This window comes from Pinus tabuliformis, chromosome 7 (assembly GCF_031772625.1).
Source record: "Pinus tabuliformis cultivar Carrire ecotype Pingquan chromosome 7, CPIR1, whole genome shotgun sequence".
NCBI lineage: Eukaryota > Viridiplantae > Streptophyta > Pinopsida > Pinales > Pinaceae > Pinus > Pinus tabuliformis.
Window position 1 is genome coordinate 229,038,205 of NC_142293.1, and position 25,959 is coordinate 229,064,163.

At 38.9% G+C, this 25,959-nt stretch overlaps 1 protein-coding gene across 1 annotated transcript; it reads right to left on the reverse strand.

The window, feature by feature from the left end:
- Positions 1 to 6,522: 6,522 nt before the first annotated feature.
- LOC149246689 (uncharacterized) lies at positions 6,523 to 6,957 on the reverse strand. Its single transcript, XM_089442240.1, has one exon. It carries the CDS (start codon positions 6,955 to 6,957, stop codon positions 6,523 to 6,525), a length of 435 nt encoding a protein of 144 aa, XP_089298366.1.
- Positions 6,958 to 25,959: the final 19,002 nt, after the last annotated feature.

The following is a 25,959-nucleotide window of genomic DNA, read 5'->3' on the forward strand; positions in this document are numbered from 1 at the left end:
GGATCATTTGGTTTTCCCTTAGGAGGAAGATGGTCGCAAAACTACTACTCCCGACATTATTATGGCCCTAGGTCTACCAATGATCTCATGCATGTATCATATGTAAACTATTTTTGCTAATGTAAAGTCCCATGCTTGCATAAAAAAAAGAAGATAAAGTGGTTTTTTTCAAGGCATTATATTAACTTAATTTTAATCAAAATTGAGTAGATATTTTTATAAAATTTGAGTTTAAGTTGTTTAATCTCCAAAATTGGAGTGCACTAGAGTTTTCCAAGGAACTAAATCTAGTTATAAATTCAAAAATGTATTTTAAATAACAAACAATCACAAATTTGCTTGAAATTGTATCATTGGATTATGGTGGAAAAGTCATTTCATCTATAAATTAGACGAGCTTATAATTATTATTTACATAATATTATAATATTTCTATATTATATGATACTTGTGAATCCATCACATTATGTTTTTGAGAAAGAAAGAAAGAAAGAAATTTTAACGTCCACGAGGCTAAAGATAGCATATGGGACAAATTGCCTCTTCATCTGCTTGATGTATTCAGCCCTTTTTCTGTGAAGCTTCACAAAAAATGCTCCCAACTTCTCAATAAACCCCTCGCTAAATAGATTATCCCAAGAGCTAGCTGTCAGCATATCTGCATAACTTTCCTTGTTGTCTTTGAAGGCCTCACATTCTGAAATGAAATGTTTTTGTGTTTCCACTTTTCCGAAGGAACAAAAAATGCATACCCTTTCCTCCCACACTTCCTTTGGCCTTTTCCAACGCCCTGTTTCACAACATAGTTGATGAGAATTAGTCCTTAACTGAGCAATAATAATTTTGGCTCTCCAAGAGATATTGACCTCTATGTATGCTTTTGGTTGATGATTATGAGTGGGATTAAACACTTCAATATAGTAATTTTTCTTTCTTCCTAGCTCCTTATCCCAAGTACGTTTGTGGAACTTTTCCATAACAAAAGCTTTTATCTCTTCGCTGTTTATGGGACACGCGTTCAAGCAAATACCCCATTTACTAAACCATTTGTTTTTTTGCTGCATCCAAGTTTTTTTTCTCTTTCACAATCTATCATTAAAGACAACCTTAGGCCATCTACCCTCTTCCATTTGCTCAATTTTTTTTAAATACCTTATGAATCGCACCATAGCAATTGCTTCAATACAAGCAGTCCCTATTTCACTTAACAAGATATCATAAGGAACCACACTTTTAATCTCAATTTTTTTTGTAATCAAACGCTTCTTAATTTTCTTAATTTGTCTCCACTGCATGTCGGAGGTACTACTAGCTCACAGTTCACAACCATAGAGAATCACCAGAATCACTAGAAGCCCAAAAAGAGTTTGAGTGGTCTCCCAGTCCCATAACTCTGCCTCTCTAAACCTATTTTGAAAAACATAAAATGCTTTCCAACCCCCCAAAGTTATTTTCTTTCTACAACCATTCCAACTTAGATTTTTGTTGAAGTCAATTCCGAGGTATTTGTAATCCGCAACTTCTTCGAGAATGTTTCCTTCAAAGTAGAACTTATGCTGGTTATGTTTTCTTTTCTTAGAGAAGATCACTACTTTCATTTTGCTGATATTGACTTGCATCCCCACACTTCTACAAAAATGCTCAAGGGATAGTAAGTGCTCTTGCAAACCAAGAGCCGATTAAGCAATCAGAATAAGGTCATCTGCATATGAAAGAAGCCTTATAACAAACTTGCACAAATAGATACCATCATCCCCTTGTGAATTTAACTACTTCTCAAGCTTGTCGATATATAAAGCAAAAAGGGTAGGAGGTAGCGGGAAACCTTGCTTGACCCCGATATCACTTCTAAAACTTTCAGAAATGCCTGCTGAAGTTCTAATTTTGACTTTCACCTCTTCATACAGCTTATGCACAACTGCTCTCAAATTTTTAGGAACCCCAAGTTCCTCCATTCTCTGCCAAAGTTTATCCCTAGGAACCGAGTCAAACGCTTTTCTGAAATCAACAAAGAAACAAAAGATTTCTTCCTTGTTCTCCCAAACTTTTTCAATGATGTGCCTTAAAGTTATGCAATGATTAAATGTGGAATGTTTAGGTCTGAACCCTGCTTTCCCTTTAGCACACTTATCTCTTTCTTCTGCCCACTTGCTAATTTTGTTTTCTAGCATGCTTCCAAATAGCTTTGCAAACAAAGGGTTTATCATGATGGTCCTATAATTGGAGGGATTATTGATGTCGCTACTCTTGAAAAGAGGTATTGTCAGACTAGTTGTCCAATATGTGGGGAGCCCTTGTTGTATGATGCTTTTGAAGATGTTTGTAATGTGAGGTGCAAGAATCTTTGAGCCCCACTTCAGATATTCTACTTGGAGTTCAGCTAAGTCTTTTGCTTTTCCAACACCCAACTTCTTGATACCCATCTCTACCTCTTGTACTGTGAAGAGTTCAGTATTAGTGTTGACCAAGGGGGGAGGGTCAACCTTGGGAACCTACACATAGAGTTGTCTTGCATAGTCAAACCATTTAGAAGTTGTAATATTATTTCCAATTTGTATCTTTTTCAGTTGGAGCTCCTTCCAAAATAATTTGGGATTATTTTTCCCAAGGAAGATTAGTTCTTCCCTCCTTGAAACCATGAAATCAACCTTTTTCTTGCTTAATAACTGCTTGTAAGATTTGAGCTTTATGTTATCCTTGTTTGACTCTTTCCACATTCTCCTTGCCTTTTTGCATTCCTCGTCAAACCAAGCATTAACCAGAAATCAATTTGTTTCAGACTTCTTCATTTTTGTTCTTTTGCACTTTGCAAGTGCACATTGAATTAAATGTGTTAATTCATGACCATGAAGGTTGTGAATTGTAATTTTCTCCTTCTTAAGGAGCCTCTCTAGCATCATTTTGAAGGTATTGCAATTTTCTGGGGTCAAAAGAATTCTGCCCCGTGGGAGATTTTGTTGGACACGCTGAATTTTTGACTCTAATTGTTTCTTTCCAATCTAAAAGAAACATAGATAAATTGGCTTGTGATCTGATTTCAAATCCCACAACTGATCTCCAACTAAAACTTCTTCCATTTTCTCACACAAACCATGCAAGCAAATTACATAATCTACTACACTTGCTCCATTGTAAGTATTGCAAGTGAAATTACCGGACTTTGCCCATCTAGTCAAGCCATTACAAATGACTAAATCAAAGGCCCCACATAGAGTAAGCAATTGTTCACCAAAGAGATTGCAACCCTTGTCCTCTGAAATTCTTTCCCACTAATGATTACTTTCTTCTGTAAGCCAAATATGGTCACAATCATCTTTACAACAAAGAATGCTAGCTTGCTCACTTGCAGTCCTAGCATTGAAATCACCTAGTATAAGGACTTCACCTAGCTACAAATATGTTGCAATATCCACTTTTAAAGTTGCAAATGGATCTTTGTGGTCAAGCCCTCTACTTTTGTAGATTTTTGAAACCTATGGCGCAAAATAGCATGCTGCAATTCTGATGTGGTTTCCATTTTCTGATATTTTAAATCAAATGAATTGCTTATTTGAGTCTTCTTTTTCTAACTGAATGAGACGACCTTCTTTATCCCTTACTAAAACCATGATACCCCCGTGCCCTTTGCCATTCCCTGCTGCTTTGTTCCACACTACCATCTTCCATTATCCTTCAAACAAAGGTGTCTTGCACCCTTCATTCTCCTGTGTTTCTATGAGGCAAATTGTGTCTCTATTTTCCGCAATATGCCCTAACCCAGGTCCTCGTCTCCATGGGTAACCTCTACAGTTCCAACAAACTAATCTTAAGGAAACCTAGGTATGACTTGATTGCTATTTATTTTGACATGCAAGACTCACATTTGAGTCTTTGTCCCTGTTTTCCCATACCGACCTTGCTTTCTGATTTCCTGTTGAAGAGTTTGTTGCCTCTTCTTTATTACCATCTTGCTGCTCTATTCTGGAAGGAGGTCTGCTTTGCCTTTATAAATCCATGCTCTCTTTCCTTCATCTCTTGCTGCCTTAACCTTTAAAATTTCCTCCCTTCTTTCCTCTTGTTGTTTTACAGTTAAATCTTCTTCTAGGAAAAAACGAGAACCCCTCAAGAGATGTTTCTTGCTTAGAATAATATATTTATCACACAAGCTAGGCATAATGACTTTTATGGGCCTGTTTCTCTCCCCGTTAAACTTACCCACAGAGCCAACCAATACTCATGAAAAATATGATAAGCTTCATTTGGTGTGAGATATTGAGAAAAAATCCAAAAAATGAAAAAAATTATTAAATCCAAAAAAAATTCACAAAAATCAAAATACAATTAAGAACTATATTAAAATAACCCTAGATATAAGAAAAACAATCAATTAAAAAAAACTTTATAAAAATAATAGTAATATAAATAACTAAATAACCAAATTCTAACCATATATATTAAATAATGTATATATTAATACTAATATATGTGTGTGGGGGGTAACTACATAATATTAATATAAAATTATGCCTTTATGTTTTTAAATTTATTTTAAATAAAAGTAAACAATTTAAATTTAAAATAAACATAAAAATTAAAAATTTATTGTATTTTACATGTCTTTCAAAAAATTGTCCACTTCTATAAACATTGACTTTTTAAATTAAAATTTTAATTCTCTTTACATCTAACAAATTTTTTGGTGATACAATTACCTATTATATATATATATATATATATATATATTTTTTTTTTTCCTCTGGAAAAATCCATAAATATTTCATTAATAAGCAAAAATTACATGAGAATGTGTCTGTTTTTTACAAAGTATTTAACAGTTTGTGCTGTTAGTTGCATTACCACGCAGGGTATGCTGACTGTTCTATTTTAGCCTGTTCATCATTTATCAATCCAAAAAATATAACCAAAAATTTCAGTATAAGTCTGTATAAGTGCTGCTGTCATATGTAAGCGGTTCCTATTATGCTGTTTGCTGACCCAAGGTTGGATATCCCGGGTCTATATACGGACGGTGGAAAATTTTTTGTTCCTGCTGGTCTTTGACCTCTGTTATCTCCCAAATGCCTTTGTCCATCAGCGCTGCCTCCTTGGATAATTTGTCGGCACCTTTGTTATGTTCCCTGTAGATGTGAGAGATAGTAATATTGTTAAAAGCTGATTTGAGAGCAAGTGCTTCATGTAATATAATGCTGAGAGAGTGCATGTGACAAGCAGCTGTGCCATTAATCCAATTTATGATGATCTGTGAATCCCCAAAAATATTGATGCTAGTGCAGTGGTGCCTCAGTGCAAAGTGAAGTAAGTGGCGGAGAGTGATGAGTTCTGCAAAGTTATTGGTGCCAGCACCCAGACCAGCCTTGATTCTGAATTGATGATTCTCTGATACATGTAGGATAATGCCTCCTCCACAGCTTTGCATGTTTGCAGCCCCATCGAAATATGCCCAAGGCGTACTTGGGTCGATGGGAGGGGGTGGGGCAGGTTGACGAGATGAAGGAGGGGGCGGGTCGGGAAGTTCCCTCAGGGCAGATATAATACTGGCCTCAAGCAATGGCCAGTGTATTGGCTTGTTATCAAATATCACGTTGTTTCTTGTTTTCCATATGGCCCAGTTAACAATGATGGGGAGGTTGATAATTTTAGAACCTTTGTTTTTCTTTTCCCATTCAGACCATGCGTTAATGAGATCAGTACCGACCCAATCGCCCGAGTAGTTTATGAATGGCTTGAGGTTTTTCCAAAGGATCAGTGTCGAACGACATTTCAGGAATATGTGGTATGTAGATTCCGAGTCCTCTTTACATAGAACGCACCATGTGGGGCCATGCTGAGCTCTTTTCATAAGCTGATCTCCGGTGGGAATTTTATTCCGCAGTATGCACCAATTGAAGAGCTTTGATCGGGGAGATGCGGATTGTTTCCATATACTCTGCCACCAACTAGCATTGACCTCAGGTTTTTTGTGGGCGATAAGCTGTATGTAACCATCTTTGGGGGTGTATAAACCGTGTTCTGTCTGGTTCCATACTAGCTCATCCGGGCCCTCTGTAATTCGAATGTGTGATTCGATCAAGGCTTCTCTGTATTCTTCCCAGGCTGCATGCCATCTTCTAGGGAGGTTTAGTTGGTGCGCGGATTTCCAAGCTTGGTGGAAGATGTCCGAATGATCATGGTCCGCAATCTGTGAGATAACCTTGATGTTTTGTGCTGAGAGGTATACAATCAGATCTTGTGGAAGTGTATGCCTTCCACCGCTTCCCGACCAAGGGTCAAGTCCTATCCTTGCGCTGTTCCCTTCTTTAATACGCCAAACCAAGTTATCTCTTATGAGAGGCAGTGAATGTAAGAGGGCCTTCCATATCGAGGATATGCCAGTTTTATTCCACTTTGGGAGCCTAACCCAATCGCTGATGCTGAGGGGCCAGATGTATTTATGGAATGTAATGCTGGTCCATAAACTTTGGGTCATCAGTAGGGCCCAACCCATTTTCCCTGCAAGAGCTTTTGCGAAGATAGGGAGCTCCTTTAACCCCCAACCTCCCCATTTCTTTGGTAGGGCAATCTTGTTCCAGCCAATCCAGGCAAAGATGCGTTGTCTTGGTTGCCAGCCCATAAATATCTATTGCATAGCTGCTGTAGTTTTGCCAGAATGTTCCGAGGTATCCAAGCCAGTGCCATCCAGAATACCGGAGTAGCTTCAAGTACAGATTTTATCAGGGTTAGTCTCCCAGCCCTGGAGAGATATCTGTGGCTCCAGCATGATAGCCTTTTTTCTATCTTCGATACTAGCCATACCCAATCAGCAATCTTTTGACATGTCGGTTTTAGCCAATATCCCAGATATTTAAGGCCTCTGTCCAATGGCTGGGTGGTATAAGGAAAAGCCTGTCTGGCCACTAGAGATTCGTTGGCTGAGGTACCAACCATGGTGATAGTGGACTTTGATCTATTCACTTCCATACCCGTGGCTTTTGTGAAGAGATCAAGGATGCGAGTGAAGGAAGATGAGTCATGTACGCTGCCATCCAATAGAATTAAGACATCATCTACAAATAGGAGGTGTGCGAGGAAACATTCATCCGTGATTTTGAGGCCTCTGATAGTCCCCTCCCTTTTTGCAGAGATGATAAGCCTACTTAGAGCTTCTATGACCAATAGAAAGAGTAGTGGCGAGAGGGGACAGCCCTGTCGCAGCCCCCTTTCGGAGTGAAAGAAGTGTGAGGCGGATCCATTGATCAAGATACTGAAAGTGGGAGAGGTGATGCATGCCATGATCCAATTGATTAAGGTAGGGGGGAAGCCAATATGGATAAGCATCATCTTAATATATAGCCAGCTTACTCGGTCAAATGCCTTGGATAGGTCTATCTTCAGCAGAATACACTTGAGGTGTTTAGTCCAAATGGAATGTATCGCCTCTTGTGCCGAGCCAATGGCTTCATGGATCTGCCTGTTTTCCAGAAATGCAAATTGTTGAGGGGAGATATGTCTGGATAGTATGGGCTTGATCCTATTGGCAATGATCTTGGAGATGATCTTATAGAGAACATTGCAGAGGGATATGGGGCGGAAGTCATCAAAGGAGGATGGGTTGTCTGTTTTAGGAATGAGGGCTATGAAAGTAGAATTAATAGCATTGTAGAGACTACCCGAGGTCCTGCTTTCCTCAACAACCTTTAGAATATCTCCTCCCAGAAGATCAAAGAAAGCGCTGTAGAACTCTATAGTCCAGCCATCCGGTCCAGGGCTCTTTTCCTTTTGGAACCATTTGATAGTACTTTCCAGTTCAGCCATAGTGACGGGGGCTTCAAGATCTTCGGAGTCCTCCTCCTCAACAAATCTGGGGAGGTGTGTGGCCACATTGATGATTTCTGCCAGATTTGTGCCTGCAGGGCTCTTGTATAAACCTCTGAAATGTGTAGTACCCAGATATGAGAGCTTATTAAAGGAATCCGCCAGTCCCCCATCGGGGAGGGGTAGGTTCCAAATGGTATTTGCCACTTTCCTTCCTTTGGCAAAGTTATGGAAGAATCTGGTGTTCTCATCTCTGGCTTTAAGCCAAGTTGCTCTACTGCGGAGTTTGATAGTTTCCTCCCTACCCTTTAGTATAATGTTCTTCTGGTTTTCTAGCTCCACAAGGCGGGCCTTGTCTTCCTGTGATATGAACCCCAGATTTCTCTCGTCCAGAAGAGCATTCAAGTCTTCTTCCACCTTGTTAAGCTGCACATCTTCTCTTTTCTTCTTCTCTTTTGCCCAATTGATCACTAATGCTTGAGCCCAATAAGGTTTTTAACGAATCCCCTTGCCATCAAGGATTCTCGATCAATGGGGTGTGCTCTCCAGTATTCGGTAATCAGATTTGAGAAGCTCGGGTCCTGTAGCCACAAGTGATTGAACTTATAAGGTGATTTTGGTTTCTGATGCGGTCCCAGAATTTCCAGGACAATAGGGGAGTGGTCTGAGATACCCCCATTGCTTACCCACTATTTGTATGTGTGCAGTCGATGAACCAGAGGGCCCTTCAGCAGGAATCTATCCAGCCTGCGGGCCAGAGCAGCCGATCCTACCCTTTTATTTCTCCACGTAGGATGAGGCTTCTGCAGAGGGATATCAATGAAGTCATGCTAATCCAATAACCGCCTCATGAAATCTGTGATGGGATCAACCTGGGCCGCTGATCCCCATGACTCACTGAATCCCAGGGAGAAGTTCAGGTCTCCTCCTAAGATGATGTGGTCAAGTGACAATAGGTTACAGCTGAGAAGATGTCTCCAAAAATTTTCCCTCTGATGGCAAGGCCCATATATGTTGACAATGCGAAGGGAGAGGCCGAGTTCAATAGATAATATATCTGCTCCCAGGTATCCATGACCCCCCCATGAGGAGTCCAGTCTGATAGAGTTGGGATTGTATCCTAACGCCAGGCCTCCCGATCTGCCCATGGCATCAGAAGCTAGGAAGTTCCATCGAGCTCCTACTGAGGATAGGGCTCGAGTAGCAGACTCCGCAGATCCAAGGGTTTCTTGTAGGAGAATGATATTGGGGAGTTCGACCTCAAAAAGTCATTTGAGGGATAGCTTTTTTGGGGAGCTAGCCAGGCCCCTACAGTTGAAGGAGAGGCACTTCATGGGGGGCCAATCTTAGGGGGCTTTGATGCTTTAAGGACCCCATCGATAGTGGCTTGGCGCCCAGCTGCCACTTCCGCGCCTGCGTGCCTAATGGCTTTGTTGAGATATGATTTGCGACCCCGGGTAGTAAGGAAACCAGGGCCAAGAGGGACAATACCCAGCCCGGAGAGGGATTCAGAGACCTCCAGATGTGAGGAACGTGGGCGAAGGGAGTATGGATGGGATGGGGTCGATCGGGATGATGATGGCGAGGGGGGCGGAGATGTAAAGGGCAATGAGGGCGGGGCTGTGGAGGTCGACGGAGGAGGAGGGGGGATAACACATTGAACCATCGAGCATGCAATAGAATTTTCTTGTGCATAAGAGATACCAGATGAGTTAGAGAGAGGGATAGGAGAGATACCCGACACTTGCGCGGCCGCTGCTGTTGCCCGAGCCCTGGTCAGCGAAGGCGAAGGTGGGGCAGTCTTTCGCATGTCCAATTTTTCTGGTACACCTTGAGGTCCCGCACTGCTTTGGGGCGGACGAGGAATAATAGGGGGGACTCCGCTGGAGACTACAGGCGTAGGTTTTGGAGATCCTTCCTGATTATTGTTCAAAGGGCAGTCCTTGAACAAGTGACCGACTTGGTGACATCGGTTGCATCTGAAGGGGACGCCTTCGTAATCCAATATCTGCGATCTGCTAAATTTCCCCCATCTCAGAGTCATTTTTTCTTCTAATCCCTCCCTGGTGTCCAGGTGAACCAGGATTCTAGCTAGGATTCTTTTGTTGGTCTCCTTGTAGGATTGGTCGTGATCCAAATACGTTCCCAGCGCATTCCCAATCTTGACGAATGCTTCCTCAGTCCAGTATTGTAATGGTAGCCCCGACAATCGCACCTAGAGAGGGCCAGCTCCGATCTGTTCGCGCTCCGGATTAAATAGAGGGCTCCACCTCTTCAATAGCACCGGTGCCATTTCTATGTGCCAGTACTGTGCCAATACAGTATTCGTGTGTTCCTCTTTTGCGAAGTGGAGTGAGAACCATCCCCTTGGTAGCTCTTGTACGTCCGGCAATTCAGTGAATAGCGCGCCCCAAATTTCTTTCACCCATAGTTTCAATCTTTCCGCCGATAAGGTACGCCCCCGCACATGTCCAACCAGAACCGTTCGAGCCAGCGCCATAGTCTCCTCGAAATTAATGGGGTCACCGAAGGATACTGTAATGTCTTTTACCGTCGCTCTGATGCACTTCGATCTCTTCTTCGAGCGAGGAGCGGTCGGATGATCTACGAGAGGGTTGGAGACCCCGACCCCAGGGGAGGGTTTTGTGGGCTGTGCATTCAGAGCCGGAGTGCTGAAACTACCCGAGGGCCTGATCCCTTCTTCTTGCGGGGGTTTTTCAGCTGCTGCCCTAGTCTCAACAGGTGCGGTGGGATTTTCAGCTGCTGCCCTAATCTCGACAGGAGCGGAGGGTTGTTCGATTCTTGGCGGTGATAGCAGATCGAAGGCTAATGCGTCGGATGATAATGAAGATAGGAGGAGGGCAGTCCCTGGCGAAAGAGGCGGGGCTTCCAGAGCGGGTGAAGTGGGAGGAGTCGGCAGAGAAACCACAGGTAGGGTGTCCTGGGCGGCGGTAAACTCAACAGCTGGTGAGGGTGCTTCGTTAGGGTTTCTAAAAATGCCAATCCCTTCTAGTGGATCCTCGGAGTAATCCACCAGCTCCGTAACTTCGAGGTCCTCCATACCGGTCAACTGTTGATAACCGCAGTCGATATCTGGTGACGGAACCAAAACCCCGATCCCTGTTCAGTGCTGTCCGTTCCGGTGAGGCCTCCCGTTTTCCTGCGGCTCCTGCGGCTAGGTTAACCTAGGCCCTTGCGATCGCGACGCGTGAAACCCATCAGAGCTCCCTCCAATCCATTCATTCACCCTAGAAACACTATTTTTGTTCCTATTATATATTGTTTATTAATTGCCTCTTTAATTAATGGGTAAGTATTTTTTTTTTTTTTTTTTTTTTTTTTTTTTTCTGAATAAAGACTAATTCTATTAGGAAAAGAAGAGTATAATACAATCAAGCTTGCAAGCAAGCGAAGCAGAAAGCAAGGGAGCCAAAGAGGGAAGGCTCCACCTTGCTTCTTGACGAAGAACCAAGAGAGGGCAAGAGCGAGCTCGGACTAACAAAAAGCATGAACTGAGCAGAGAGAACTACCCTGAGGGGGCAGTTACTATCACACGACTTTTTTTTCCTTTTTTCTTGCTTACTGTGACCCATCCAGAGGAGCTTGGCTGAGCTGAGACAAGTTGAAGACTATTCTGCCCTGGTGGCCGAATATCCTTATCAGAGTCTGAGGACGAAGTAGAATGAGAACGCTTCTGAGATATCTGAGAGACTGAGGGGATTGCCGGGTCATCCAAGGGAGTATCTAGCGGAATCTCAACGTTCTGCTCATCTGCTGCAATTTCCTCCTCATCCGAGCTGGAGGAGCTTGAATCGTCCATAGGGGGGGGAGGCACACAGGGATTCCAAGCTTTGGACTTGGGTTTGCGCTTTAGATCCTTCTTTTTGTCTAGGTACTGGGAACAGGAACTTTGGAGGTGCCCTGTTTGATGACAATGGCGGCAACGGAAGGCGGTATTCTCGTAATCCAAGATTTGAGTCCAATGGAAATCACCATACTTGAGATTTATCTGATCCGGCAGTCCTTTGCTAAGATCTATTTCTACACAGAATCAATTAATGGGTAAGTATTAGTCTAGCCATATAAATTAAATAATTGATAAATGTCGATGAGTATTAATCTATAATAAACATCAAAATACTTACTCACGATACATCTTATATTGCTTATATTAAAACAAAATTATAATTTATTTTAAATTATTATTAATAATAATTATAAAAAAAAAAACTTAACATATGAGTTAAACAATGTTCTTAACTACGAAGATTCACCCTCATTTTACCATGGAACTTTTTTACTTATAAATAAATTTTGTTATACAGTTATAATATCATGGGTCAATATCATGGTTTATCAATACCACATACTTAATATGACACGTATTGATCTGGCATTCATTTCATTAATTAATTTGAGATAAATTAATTAAAACAATATAACTAATTTAGAGATAAATCTTAACACTTGATCTAGGAATATTACTATGAATATTCTGGTATATTTAATGTAAGTTAAATTTCTACCATTCACCTAATAATTACTAATAATTAAATTAAAATTATGAAAAACTTATTCCAAACATAACGAATCATTAATTATGATAATTATTGTAGGAGTTGTCTATAATGCGACTCTTTGGAGCTGATAGAAAAATTTGAGGTGAAATATTGATTTGTATAATTAAAAATAATTTTTTGACTGTATATATGGATTCAACAACATTAAAAACCCCCATGGCACTTCTATTGTGCAGGATTTACCCATCAATCTTGTAATTTAAATGAATTCCTACCGGATTTTAGAGAAATTATACCGGAAAAATATACAGGAAATCCACCCAAAAAGCTTCCAAAAAACGCACTAAAAACAACCCCATTATGATAAAAAAATACAAATTAAATTAATAAAAAAAAAAGAAAAAAATTAATATAAACCAAATATACATAAATGTATTATAAAATTTGTTGTTTTTTGTTTTTATACTTTTTAAAAGATAATTTTATAAAGAAATTTGTAAATATATTTTTATCTTTATAGATGGGAACTTGAGAAATCTATCTCCTCTTTCTTTTTAAGGTATATTTTTAATGTCTTTTCAACTTTTTAAAAGAAATTGTCCATAATAATATGTAAAAGAAAAAGAAAAAGAAAAATAACTTGTTAAGTTTTTTTTTAAACTTGTATTATATAATAATTTTTAAAATTTGTATTATATAATAATTTAAAATATTAATTTTTAATAATTAATTTTAAAGTGAAATCTATTCACTTATATATTAAATAATGTTATTTTTCTAAATTATTGTATGATATTTATGTAAAAAGAAAATAATAATAAAATGTTTTAGTTATTGTTTAATATTTAGAAATAAATATCATATTTATTATTTATGTTAGAGTTATTATATATATATATATATATATATATATAATTATTTTTATTATTATTTAAATTTAGAATTTTAATTAAAAGTTTGATTTAATTACAATTATTTTAATTTAGTTGTTTTATTATATTTAAAGTTTTTAAAAGTGAAGTTTATGGGATTTGGATAATTAGGTGCTTTGTTAAAGTACTTTTTGATATGAAGTTATTGGTTCAATTTCTAATCTGATGATATATTAGACATGAAATCATCAGACTAGGAATTGAACTGATGACTTCATATCAAAGAGTGCCTTAACAAAAAACCTTCATATCAAAGTGTGCCTGAACAAAACACTTGATTCTCCAAATCCCATATATATATATATATATATATATATATAAAATCATGAATCACAAAATCATGCATTTTGGAATAATAATAATAATAATAATTAATAATTATTATTAATTAAAACATTTTGACTTCTTAAAATTATATATATATTATTAATTAAAACATTTTGACTTCTTAAAATTATATATATATATATATATATATATATAGATAGCAAAGGAATCACAAGAATTTGAATATTCTATTTATGGTGGTTTTATAATACATTTGATATTACTAAAATAAAATAAAAAAAATCATAAAAATAACTAAATTATAACTTTATCTTTAGTATTAAAAGAATTAACATGCCACTTAAACATATGTACATTTAAAAAAATAAGTAACAAAATTCTATAGGCCTGTCTATTTTGGAAAATGACTTCCACAATTTTAATTTATTATCAATAATATTCTATTTTGGAAAAGAGCTTCCACAATTTTAATTTAATTATCAATAATATTCTAAAATATTCTTAGTAATATACACAAATCAAAGGTTGAGATTTACCTCCAAAGTAGTTTTGTTTTGTTTTTTTGTTTTTTATTTTTAAATTAAATTGATCAATTAAAAAAATGTCATATGAAGTGAGTTATTTTTTTGGGCATGTGGTATTAATAAGTCATAATATTGTAAAAAAAAAATTACGAATTAAGAATCTCTATAGCCAAGTGGGGGTAAATCTCCATGAATAAGAATCTTGTTCCATGTTTTTTCAAATGTATATATGTTTAACTTATACATTAATTCTTCTTAAAATAAAGTCATAATTTAGTTAGTTTTTTTATTATTTTAATTTTAGTATCATCAACCTAGATCCATCTTAACTCCGCATCTATCAAACTTCAATAGGGATCAAATATATCAAGGTGCAAACCTCTTTTTTGAGAGTCAAAATGCTTACATAACATGGAATCACAACATCTCTTCCATATTGGACTAGAGAACAAGACATCACAACAACTCTTCCATATTGGATTAGAGAACAAGACATCACAACATCTCTTCCATATTGGAGTGGAGAGCACCTCTCGTAAGACATCACAACATCTCTTCCATATTGGACTAGAGAACAAGACATCACAACATCTCTTCCATTTTGGACTAGAGAACAAGACATCACAACATCTCTTCCATATTGGAGTTCCATATTGGACTCGAGAGCACCTCTCGTAAAACATCACAACATCTCTTCCATATTGGAGTGGAGAGCACCTCTCGTAAGACATCACAACATCTCTTCCATATTGGAGTGGAGAGCACCTCTTGTCATGATGTGTGTCTATTTTGGAATAAGACTAGTACCTCCGGGCACAATGTGTGCCTATTTTGGAATAGGCTTCCACCAAAGGTGTCTATTTTGGAATAAGACTTCCACCAAAGAGATCCAAAGTTCCATGAAATATTTTAAAATATTCTTAGTAATATACACAAATCAAAGGTTGAGATTTACCTCCAAAGCAATTATGTTTTTTTGTTTTGTTTTTGTTTTGTTTTTTAATTAAATTGATTGATTAAAAAAGGTGTCATATGAAGTGAGTTATGGTTTTTTCTACATGTGGTATTAATAAGTCATGGTATTGTAACAAAAGGTATTTACAAATTAATAATCTTTATAGTCAAGTGGGGGTAAATCTCCATGAATAAGAATCTTGTTCCATGTTTTTGCAAATGTATATATGTTTAACTTATATATTAATTCTTCTTAAAATAAAGTTATAATCTTTTAGATTTTTTTTAGTATCACTAGCCTAGATCCATCTTAACTTTGCATCTATCAAGCTTCGAGAGGGATCAAATATATCAATGTGCAAACCTCTTTTTTGAGTACAATACTTGAGGAAAGGTTTGCGAGAGATTTGATTCTTCTCAGCGCTTGATAAATCTAGAGATGAATCTAGGTAGGTTATATATATATATATATATATATATATATATATATTTTCTTCACACCTTTAAATAGGCTATATTACATAAGAATACCATTGGCAAAACGATGGGTTGTCAAAACCTAGAGGTAAAAACCACGAACAATAACTTTTATTGTTTTATTTTATTTTAATATTATCAATTTTATTTTTTATTACACCGTAAGACATTGCTTTGGCAAAAAATCCCCTCGAATGCCGCCATGTACTGTTTTGCGCCATTGATCCAATGGGTTAGATAATTAATCTTTTTTTTACTGTTGGATCCTCATATGCGATGGGGAGTTAGTTGAAAGTTGGTTACAGCCATGCAAGTTTGTTACAGTAATGACCCACGGGGAAGGCCTTGATATGAAGGGATGATTGCTCGCCTCTTTCACCGCCAGTGGACTTAGCAGCCCAAGCTATTCGTCCCATCCCTGTTAGTTCTTTCCGGCAATTTAATCATTCAGGCCATGAAATTCCCTTTCTGGTGTTTCGTTTATTTCTCAAATCCTAAACCTTGGGTCGAAGGAAGTTTTCACATACAAGTTGTTCATATCTTTGGAGATGAATTCTGATGAGCATAGATGGATAAAGATGGCATACCAATGGAGATGCTCATGAGAAATTCTCCATCTCCTGCACTTACTGGAGCTTGGACATCCTTCATTAGGTCACCAACCTGCAATTTATTAGTAACTACAGACATGGCCAGTCTCATAACTGCGATGAACTACTCATTTCTAACTCTTAGTGGAGGTCATTTCTATAGAGAGCAATGAATCTATATACATACGATCTATTCTCCATCCATTCAACTGTTTGCATACATCAAAGGAATGAATACAATAAGGAATAACTAGAAGAAGCAGGTACTTGCAGGGAACAACAATATATGTAACTATTGATTGTGCAACTCTAGCCATATCGACCAGGAGATATTATCTCACAAAGGAAGGATATGGGAGGAGGAAGAATGTGAAAAAGGAAGAAATTCTCTTCTACACTCCAGCAGATGGGATAATTTTTATTTATATTGATTGGTGGTGATAAATCCATGTGCTGGAGGCAACAACCTTCAAATATATCTTATTCACTGTATATATATATTTTGAATAACAATGATTGGATTGGATATTTTCATTTTTATAGATTTCTTAATCAATTTTAGCCATTCAATCGAGTCTCTCTTTATTTTACTGGTGGCCATGGATCTTGTCAAAGTCTTTTCCTTTATTCGAGAATGCATTTCAAGTTGGCATTGTTGATTAAAAAAATGATATAACCATAACTATTGTGGACAAATTAAATTTGAAGTTCCTGTTGATTTGGGGTAGCATCAGATGTGCTCTAGCCACGAAATTTGGTGGAGAGGTTGGGGCACATGAGATCTCCAATACGCAGAAATGGTTTGGGCAGATTCTAAACAGTTCATGAGATATTAAAATAATTAATATTTTTAATGGAGTCCCTAAGTCTAAACTTAGGGAAAATAAAATATTAATGTGTATTAATATGAAATTGTGTTAGAATGGTCCAAAATACATGGATCAAGCCAGATCTAATCTTAGCCATTGATTAGGGACTTAATCTCGGTCGTTGATATGTCAATAGGAAAAGTATAAGAGGAGGCTTGAGGGTCACTTGGAGAATACACCAGAGTGATCAGTCATTCTATTCTCTAGAGTGGGGTTTGCTAAGAGAGATAAAATTAGTGATTGGGAGATGCAGCTGAGGGGCATTTGAGTACAAAGAGACAGAGAGGCAGAGTTAGTTTCGGGAGAGCAGCGTAGTAGCCAAGAAGAGTGACATAGAGCTAGCCAAGGATCACACAGGGCCACGCAGAGGAAACTAGGAGCTACGCAGAGCCTCAGAGAGGCCAGCGTTGTTGACGCAGAGGGCCAGAGGGCTGATGCAGGGCTAACGCAGACCAATCCAGGGTGACGTAGAGCTAGCGTGAGGCAGAGAGGGGCTGACACTGGGGTTTCTAGGGCAGATTTGTGCTGAGTAGCTGCTGGAAGGATTATCCGGGGTTTCAGCCAAGAGATTTTTCAAAAACTGAGAGATATTACTGCCAAGGAAATTCTCTGTTGGGTAGGCCAATTTCGGCACCTAGATTGTACTATGATATTGCTTAATAAGAAAACCCTCAAATAGATGCACCGATTTTCCCACATTGGGTTTTTCCGGGGACATTAGTCCAAAAATAATGGTGTCATATGGCGTGGTTGTTTCTGTTTCTTTTAGTTGCTAATCTGTAATATGTTGAGCATGCACTAGTGTTTATTTTCCACATTTACATTGTAAATAACTTGTTAAGGAAAATAAAAAGTAGGTATGAATAAATCAGATAAAGTGCATGGAAGGCTTCTAACTAAGTAAACTTAGAAACTTCAACATGGTATCAAAGGGTGATTACAAATCATAGGAGGACTAAACGACGTCAGCCGAGCGGAGCAATAGTAACAAAAAACAACTGTCCCAAGGTGACAGAAGTTGTTTTTAGCAGAGCAGCAACAAGGAAGGGTGATGCAGTGCCTGTGTCATCAAGGGTTAGCTGAGAAGAGACAACGCAGAGGCTAAGTAAGGCAAAAGAAGCCTCACGCAGTAGCTGGGAGGGCTGACGCAGTTGGCTGAGAAGGCCGGGTTGCTGGTGCCAGGATTGGACAGAGCCTAGGAGGTTTCACCTTCAGGTTGCTAGGGTTTAGAAGGTTGTGGGAATATTGCAGAGTGGAGCTGGTGAGGTACTGTAGTCAGAACAGTACCTAACAGAGCAAGGCCAGAGGAGTTGCTACCGAGGGTTTCTAGCAGAGGAACTCAGATCAGTGGTGCGATTGCACAAGATGATCATAGTAGGGGGCATCTCGATAGCGGCAGAAGGATTTCGAGAAGGGAAATTTAGACTCAGAGGGAGTCTAGACGAGAACTTTCAGACGGGAAGTAGAGACTCAGAGGAGTCGAGTAGAGAACTTCCAGGAGGGAAGTGGAGGAGCATCATGGAACTACATAGAGTAAGAGACCAGGATAGACTGGACGGAGTGTCGAACTTCGCAGTTTGGAAGGCCAGAATCTTATCCGTACTTGACAAGAATTGTGTCAAGAACTTCGCCTTGAAGGTAATAGCTATCCCAGTCGACCCCAATGATAATGACAGGTATGAGGAGGCGATGGTGAGGGCCAAGAGCATTATCCTTGATGAGGTCAAGGATCATGTAGTACCACACATAATCGAGAAGGAAACGACATTTGAGATGTGGGAGGCTCTCAAGAAGCTGTACCAAAATACTTTTGTGCAGAGAAGAATGCTGCTTGAGAATCAGTTGAGGTCGTATCAGATGAAGAAGGGAGAACTGATTGAAACCTTCCTCAGAGGATTGAATGAGATCCGAGATTAGTTGACTGCTATAGAGCTGATGGTGAGGATAGCCCTGAATGTTGTCTCAAAAGACTGGGAAGTATTTGTCCAGAGTATTCTGGGTAGAGGGACACTTCCACCTTGGGATGAGATGTGGGCAGCTTTTCGCTAGGAAGAGATCAGACGACATTCGAATACGGGTAGCAGCAGCAAGGGGATCAAAGTCAAGTGGGAGGAGGAAGACTTGGCCCTAACATTTGAGGGAAAGTAGAAAAAAAGAAGAAGAAATATCTCTCCAAGATCAAGTGCTTCCACTGTGGGGATCTGGGTCATTATGTGACCTAGTGTCTGAGGAAGAAGAGTAAGGGGGAGTCTTCTGAGACTAAGGCAGCGCCAACACGGGCAGAGAAGGAAGTTTTGACAGATGATGACTGTGCCACGAGTGCCCACGCACCACTTGAGAAGAAGTGGGGAGACATCGAGCTTAGGTGGACTACAAGTGAATAGGGGTAGGATTCTCGAGGTACCCAGCCTCTTGGATTAGACTTTGCTACGGGAGCCTCGAAGAGGAGTAGCAGGACTGGTTAATGTGGGTAGAGACGGATGCAGATGGAGCAACAGAGAGAGCTATAGTGCAGGAGTCCCGAGACAACGCGAGGCTAGCAGGCTGCAATAGTGCGAGAGGCACAAGAGTGTTGCACTAGTGCAGGATGGCACAGAGAGGTTTGCAATGGTGCGAGATGCATGGAGTTGTTGCAGTAGCGCAGAGGTCAGAGAGGGAGCACTTGTCAGTGACAGAGCGAGCTTCAACATCAGTGGGCGTCTCTAGCCCAATAGGGAGGTTATACTGGGAGATCAATTACTTACTTCTAAGTAACTGAGTTGTAGTGTAGTAGTGGATAGCATGGTGAGAGGAGGTGCAGTGCGGATGTAGTGCTGGGAGAAAGGACCAGCAACAACACGGATGTAGAGGGAGCTGTCGTACAGATGCAGCAGTGGCAGTGGCAGAACCATGGGCAGCAGTACAGGATGCAACAGTGTAGAGGATGTTGGGCAGGAAGGCCTAACATCAGCACAGGTATCGATGCCGGATGATCAGAGTAATACTCAGTGAGGAGTATTGCTAGAGCACAGTCCTCGCTAAGAGGGAGTGTTGAATTGGGGTAGCATCGGATGTGTTGTAGCCACGAAATTTGGTAGAGAGGTTGGGGCACATGAGATATCCAATACACATAAAGGGTTTGTGCAGATTCTAAACAGTTCAAGAGATATTAAAATGATTAATATTTTTAATGGAGTCCCTAAGTTTAAACTTAGGGAAAATAAAATATTAATGTTTATTAATATGAAACTGTGTTAGAATGGTCCAAAAGACATCGATCAAGCCAAATCTAATATGATCCGTTGATTAGGGACTTAATCTCACCTTGATATGTCAACAGGAAAAGTATAAGAGGAGGCTTGACGGTCACTTGGAGAATACATCAGAGTGATCAGTCATACTATTCTCTAGAGTGAGGTTTTCTGAGAGAGATAGAATTAGTGATCAAGAGATGCAGATGAGGGGCATTTGAGTACAGAGAGACAGAGAGGCAGAGATAGTGCTAGGAGAACAACATAGTAGCCAAGAAGAGTGACGTAGATCTAGCCATGGATCACGCAGGGTCACACAAAGGAAACTGGGAGCTATGCAGAGCCTCAAAGAGGCCAGCGTTGCTAACAAAAAGGGCCAGAGGGCTGACGCAGACCCATCCGAGGTGATGCAGAGCCAACGTGAGGCAGAGAGGGGCTGACGCAGTCCAGAGAGAGGCTAACATTGGGGTTTCTGGGGCATATTTGTGCTGAGTAGCTGCCAGAAGGATTATTTGGGGTTTCAGCCAGGAGATTTGTCAGAAACTGAGAGGTATTATTGCCAAGGAAATTCTCTGTTGGGTAGGCCAATTTCGGAACCCGGATTGTACTCTGATATTGCTTAATAAGAAAACCCTCAAATAGCTGCACTGGTTTTCCCACATTGGGGTTTTCCGCGGATATTAGTCCAAAAATAATGGTGTCATATGGCGTGGTTGTTTCTGTTTCTTTTAGTTGTTGATCTATAATATATTGAGCATGCACTAGTGTTTATTTTCAGTATTTACATTGTAAATAACTTGTTAAGGAAAATAACAAGTAGGTAGGAATAAATCATATAAAGTGCATGGAGGGTTTCTAACTAAGTAAACTTAGAAACTTCAACAGTTCGTTTACTTTTTTTGGAGTCTCCTTTTCTAATTTATATTCCTTTGGATGTAGATCTTCTAGCAATGGATATTGGATCTAAATTTGTTGTGGTGAATCCCCAGTGGAATTTCAGAATGTGAAGTCTCCAATCAAAGCTAAGGTCTTATAAATAATAAGCTATATGTAATTTAAATTGATATAAGTATTAAGGATTTGAATGAACCTTCTCTATAGAATTAAGATGAAAATATAACTTGGAAACTTCCTCGAATTTGTCCCACAAACGTTCTATTGGTTATTCTCCTCTTTGAAGTAGAGATGAACCTTTATACTAAAAACTTTTCTTCGATATAGAGTGAAATTCCAATGCTATCAGATAAATTTTGTTTGTAGACTAGGGATAATTCCCTAGTAACAGTATAAAAAAAGTGTTTTATCCCCTCAATTGTATGCCTCTCGATGAATATCAGCCAAACCTTAAAGCATGACGTATGGGAAGCTTCTACCAACCACACCTCTTGAATATTTAACAAATGGTTTTCTTTTATCGATACAGATTGCATTTACCTTATCGGGCTTGTTGTTATCATGAATATGAAATAAAATATGAAGTCTCACTTAAGGCATCTATATGAAGTCAACTGCTTGAACTCAATACCTCTACCTTCACTAAACTCATTTTCACGGTAGAAAGGGAGTTAATCGCAACACACATTCTCTCTCAGGCCCTACCTATCTTTAACCTTAGAATGAAGGTAGTCATAGACACAATAGCTCGGATAGTTCCTTCTTAGCTACTATAGACATGTCACCTTTTGTGGGAGACCTCCAAAAGATTGTTGCAGTCTACACATTGGAGATAACAACCTTACTCCTAGGGGACACTAAAAATGTAGCCGCCATAGAGGGGGAGACAAATGATTATCTAGAAGTTAGGGAAAGGCTCACCTTCAGTTCACGAGATTTATTTTTTACTCATCGGGTTGTCACTACTAGGAATCATGTCATGCCTAGGTAGTGGTGCCCCTTGGACGTAGGAGCTAAATTGGGAAGTCCAAACCAAGTGAAAAAAATGGAGTGGTTTACATCGGCATGTCATCGGTGATTCCTCGACAATTTCTAGGTTCAAATCTTGGTCACTCTTCACCAAGTCCCTAAGGTACACCAATGGAATAGAAGAGAGAACAAATAGTGAATGTAAGAATGTGAAATTTTATAGTGGATACATTTAAAGTGCCAATAATCGTCGTGCGTGGTTACATTCGAGTGTCCCCAGCAGAACGCATCGTATATAGCTTGCTGGTTCATGTAGCTCCGAGAAGAACCAATCGAATGGGATATTCAATAGATGATGACTGAGCATGACTAAGTGAGGAATCGTGGACTACATCCCTCTGCTGTGGCTAGGACCATATTTAATACAGGGATTTACCCCACTCAGCACGAGCTTAATCAACTCCCCTCATTATCTCATTGTGGCAGCCACCTCTGCCATTCCTATCTATAGAGACAAAAAATCTTCGAGGAAAGCCCCTTGGAAGACTCACACCTAAGCCTTTCAAATGGATTTAAATTATCTTTCACAAATGGCCCTTAAAGTAGGTTTTTGCAAGTACTTTCTAGCAACAATATTCAAGAAATTGGAGATGAAAACATAAGCCTCACATTCACAAGAAAGAACCCTTGCATTCACATTACTTTCACTAGATATTCAACTAGGATGAAAGAGTCTTCTCTCTTAATCCAACCATCATATGCCATAACATCACTTGGATTGTCATCATGATTCTAAAGAGGCCTATGGACATGATGCCAAACATAGGCTAGGATTAAAGGGAGATGCATGTTTAATTATGTCAAAAAGCATAATGTTGCCAATGTTCACGACTTAACTCCCCTGCCTCGTGACTTATCTCCCCTAAAACACCACACTCTGTCCTATTTTTCATCAAATTTTGCTGCTGGAACTCACTACTAACAATTTCCCTCCTCTCTCCATTTCCATTTCTAAAGTCTCACCTTGTAGTCTATTCATGTTCTCGAGACTTTCAAAAACCCTGCCCTGCCTTTTGCCTCAAACCATTGTAAATTATGAAACAAAAAATGTCTTACCCTTTCTCCAAAACACACCATTGCAAAACTTTGCTTTCTATTCTAGTCTAATTTTGAAACCTTTCAATAACAATCCCCTCGTCTCTAGTGACATCCATAAAGACATCAAAATTCCTACTTCCAGATTTTGTCTTGCTTGTAAACCCTTTAAAGACCCAAATTTCATTGTTTGTTCTCTTAAATCATTGCAAAACCTTACTTTTGTCTCCAATACTTCCCTCAAACCATTCCCCAACCTTGCCCACCACATCGACACAACACTTAAACCCCTCCAAGAATTCCTGGAATATGCATGAGATTTGAAACAATTACAATTCACTTGTCACCATTTGTGTGTACATCCTTTGAAGTGGGATATTATGTTGTCTCTGTATCCTCCAGGGCCTTGGTAACCAAAGCAGGTTGATTATGCAGTTTTATTTCTTCGCCTTGATCTTACTAGATTCGAAATAGATCTCAGGGTTTAGACCTTAAAATCCTTTAAAATTCATGTATGCATATTATTTTCATAGAAATATATCCTCTGGTTCTTTGAGTGCTCCAATAATTGCTTTTGTTTGAGAGGAGATTGGAGAGGATCAAGAGAAAAAGTTTGAGGAACTTCATATATGCCGCATTGGGTTTGTTTTTTCTTGCAGAAGACCAAGCCCCCGCTCAATCTGCTGGTGTACATACCACACAATACCATGATTGCCACCGCAGAAAATACATCGCTGAAGAAGAAGCTGTCCCAGAAAGATGAGCACACCGGAGAGGTTTTGTTAGGATATTCTGACACATAGGAAATAGTTAAGTATAACTTGGTCTAGTGTAGAGTTAGGTAAAGTGTGTTTCTTTACTACGTCCTTTTTAACTCACAATCCAACTGTCACGATATCTAGTGATCCGACGGGTCTTTCTCTCCTCGGTATTACTGACACTTGATCCATGGCTTAACACCCGATTGGTCCATCATCTCTATTTAAAGAGCATGGAGGGTCATTTGTAGGGTAACTGTTCATGAGAGAAGCTTATGTAAATTTCATTCTTTTATTAATAAATTTCCTGAAGTGGCCGTGTTGGTTCAGGCCGTGGACTGTTTCCCTCTTTGAGGGTTTTAACCACGTCAAGAATATTGGTGTATTGATCTGTGATCTATTTGTGAGCAATGTCCTATGGTGTTCTGTCTGAGGAACTTACCTTGTAAATTCCTACATGGTATCAGAGCGATTTGAGGGCCGCATCCATTGGTGATCCAAATTTGAAGCCGGTAGAACTGCATTCGACTGTCGTTTACTAGATCTACTGTTTCTGATTTTTTTCGGGCTGAGAGGACTGCTCTATTGTGTTAGGAGCATCTGTTCCAGTGAGGAACCCCTTTCGTTTCACGCGAAAAGGTTTCCGGTAGCCCTAGCTACATCATTTTTAAGATCTGGAGGTATACAATGTTTATTTGCAGTTTTTAGTTATTTTCTCTCTGTCTATTTCGATTTATTTATCTCTTTGTTTTTTATTACTGGATGTATACATTTAATTTCTGTGTATGCTCTTTGCCCCGTGACTTTTTGTGATCTAGGCAAATCAGAAACAGAAAGGAAGGATTTTTGTCATGCGGATGCTCTTTTCCACCGCGCCTTAGTGTGATCTCGGAAAATCAAAAACATTGAGGAAAATTTTAAAGCTAACTTCAAACCATAATTTTTGTTTTTTTTGTATGTCCATTTTGGGTTTTTTGGTTTTTATTTTGTAGACAAAAAAGAGCTTTCTCAAGTAAGCACGCACCCCAAAGCTTCAGTGACTAAAAAAAAAAAAACCCCTCCTCTTTTCCAAAAATTACCAACCTTTGAAACTAGCTCACTTGCTCAAAAGTTACTTTATGAGAATAGAGGTCTTGGGTTCAAGTCTTTCTTTTTGTTGAGTTACTTTTTCAAAAAGCACATGTAGCTTATGTTTTAAAGTTACTTTATGTAAAAGTGTTCTCACCCATTATAAAAAGTGAGTCACTTATAATTCTAAAGTCTCTTTATCTTTTATTTAAGTTACAATTTAGTGGGTAGCTCATAAAATACCATTGTAAAAGTGACTTTCACTTATTTATAAAACTGAGTCACATATTTTTTTTTTAAAGTGAGCTAATTAGATTTATGTTTGGAAAGGGGTGGCGGATTTTTTTTTTAAATATAACATTATCATTAATTTCCGCACATTCACGTACTCCATCGACATCTTCAACAACTTTTCTTCAAAAAGCCATAACTTTTAATTCGGAAGCCATTTTGAAAGCCGTTTTTTTTGAATCAGCCTAATTTTTCGAGATCTTTCCATTGGAGCATTTAGTTTCAGCATCTACAACTTCAATTTCTGTTAAAATGGAAAGTCTGTGCCAAGTTATTCTTGACAGCACCAACTACTTCCAATGGTGGTCCTACATTGTGGATTTACTTAGAAGTAAAGGCCTTTACAGAATAGTCTCAGGCCAAGAAAGCAAACCTCAAGATGAAGATAAGGCAGCCAAATGGGAAAATAGGAAAGATCAAGCATGTGGGTTGATAAGGATGTCTATTTTGCCAGACCTTAGATTTCATATCGCAGAACTTGATACTCCTAATGAAGCAATGAAACAACTCACTAAAGTTTTTGGAATTAAAAATGAAATTAGAGCCCTTCAACTCATTTTTGAGTTGCTTACATTGGACCCCAATAATTTTTCTTCAATTGAAGATTTTTTGTCCAAGTTGAAGACCCTTAGACTTCTCTTGGAAGGTGTTAAGGTTAAGAAAGAAGATGGTAGCCTTATCTATTCCATTCTTACTAAGTTGGGACCAG